The sequence below is a fragment of the Rhincodon typus genome, unplaced genomic scaffold (assembly GCF_021869965.1).
Source record: "Rhincodon typus isolate 14 unplaced genomic scaffold, sRhiTyp1.1 hic_rhity00004644, whole genome shotgun sequence".
In the NCBI taxonomy this organism is placed as follows: Eukaryota; Metazoa; Chordata; class Chondrichthyes; order Orectolobiformes; family Rhincodontidae; genus Rhincodon; species Rhincodon typus.
The window spans coordinates 9,556-11,337 of NW_025970282.1; the positions used below are offsets into that span (position 1 = coordinate 9,556).

General features: G+C 55.8%; 1 protein-coding gene across 1 annotated transcript in view; it reads right to left on the reverse strand.

The window, feature by feature from the left end:
* tktb (transketolase b) overlaps positions 1-1,731 on the reverse strand; it is an 11,033-nt gene extending 9,302 nt beyond the window's left edge. Inside the window, exons 1-3 of the mRNA XM_048593933.1 lie at positions 1,614-1,731; positions 1,329-1,442; positions 739-836 (exon numbers count right to left, since the gene is read on the reverse strand). Of these exons, the coding sequence (XP_048449890.1) occupies positions 739-836; positions 1,329-1,442; positions 1,614-1,697 (296 nt within the window). The 5' untranslated portion in view covers positions 1,698-1,731. The remainder of the gene's footprint in view (positions 1-738; positions 837-1,328; positions 1,443-1,613) is intronic.
* Between the last annotated feature and the right edge of the window lie 51 nt (positions 1,732-1,782).

Consider the following 1,782-nt stretch of genomic DNA (forward strand, 5'->3'; position numbering starts at 1 on the left):
CTCGTAAGACCTTCCCTCCATTCCAGGCAACATCCTGGTAAATCTCTGCACTTTTTCCAACGCTTACACATCTTTCCTGTAATGAGGTGACCAGAACTGGACACAATACTCCAGATGTATAGCTGGAGCATAACTCGATCTCTCTATTAATGAAAGCTAACACACCGTACGCCTTCTTAACAACTCTATCCACCTGGGTGGCGCTTTTAGGGAACTGTGGACATGAACCCCAAGATCTCTCTGCTCCTCCACACTGCCAAGAATCTTTCTGTTAACCCTGTATTCTGCTTTCAAGTTTGTCCTTCCAAAATGAATCACCTCACACTTTTCAGGGTTAAACTCCATCTGCCACTTCTCAGCCCAGCTCTGCATCCTATCAATGTCCCTTTGTAACCTAGAACAGCCCTCCGCACTGTCCACAACGCAACCCACCTTCGTATCGTCCACAAAAACTTACTAATCCACCCTTCCACGCCTTCATCCAAATCATTTACAAAATGATTGCATTTTGGTAAAAAACAAACAAGGGGCAGGACTTCTACAATTAAAAATTAGGGCCTCGGGGTAGTCTCGTAGAACATAGTCACATTGCAGCTCGCCTCCAACTTCTCGAAGGGGGCTAGACATGAGAGCACAGCTGGTTATTGCTAACGCCTTGACTTTCTCCAGAGGTGAGTGGGCCGGGGAAAGAGGGGGACCGGGGAGGTAAGAACAGCATTCCCCCGCTACTGCGGTTACCTGGCCTTGTCGAAATATTTCCCAGTGTAGGCCATACCACACGATGCCCCAAGTCCCTGCCCAAGAGAGCCTGTGGCAACATCCACAAAAGCCAGTTTCTAGCAGAGAGAGAGAGAGAGAGAGAAACCAAAAATCAGGCCTGGAGCAGCGACGATGCTCGCCCCCCCAACCCCCGGCAAACCCGGCACCCCCCACCCCACCCGCCCCCCCCAATCCCAATGCCCCCGCCCCGCAACCCCCCAGTCTCCTGACTTCCTCAGCACCCTTGAGGGAAGGAAGGGAAGGAGGGCGGGGGCGCACAGGAAGGAGGGGGCAGGGGGCACAGGAAGGAGGGGGCAGAAAGGGGCGGCAGGAAAGGGGCAGAGAAAATCCAGAGTTGAAGACGACGAGCCGTACCCTCAGAATGGGACAGCATCCCCGACGGGCCAAACAGCCTCCATCTTCCCTCTTCTGTCTCATTTCACCTGCACCCCCCCCCCCCCCCCATAAAAAACCTCAATACTTTGCCCCTCCCCCCCCCCCCCCCTCTCCCCCCATCCCCCAAAATCCCCTCAACCCACCCCTCCCCGAGGGAGGGGGACAGCACTCACTGGAGTAGGATGCCCCTCGAGGGCGCACCCGACCTTCCTCAGGTTCATCAGTTCGCTCTCTGGGATGTAACCTGCCTCCACCCAGGCTGCGTACAGGATCGGAGCGGCGTGACCCTGCGGGAAAGGCAGCGGCAGGGGTTAAAATAACAACATGGGGCGGGGGGGGTGGAATTCGAGACCTCCCCCACCCACCATCAACCTCCACCCCCACTCGGACCATCAGGCAGCATGGGGAGGGATGGAGGGAGAGTGGCCGAACGGCCTCCCGTTCCAGTGCGGCCTCACCTTGGAGAGCACAAAGCGATCGTTGCTGGGGTCTCGTGGTTCCTTCACCTTGTACCTCATGGTGTGGAAGAACAACACGCTCATAATCTCCGCTGCACTGCAACATGATGTGGGGTGCCTGTATTTTGGTGGGGTGGGGGAGGGAGTAAGAAACAAAAACACGGTGAGA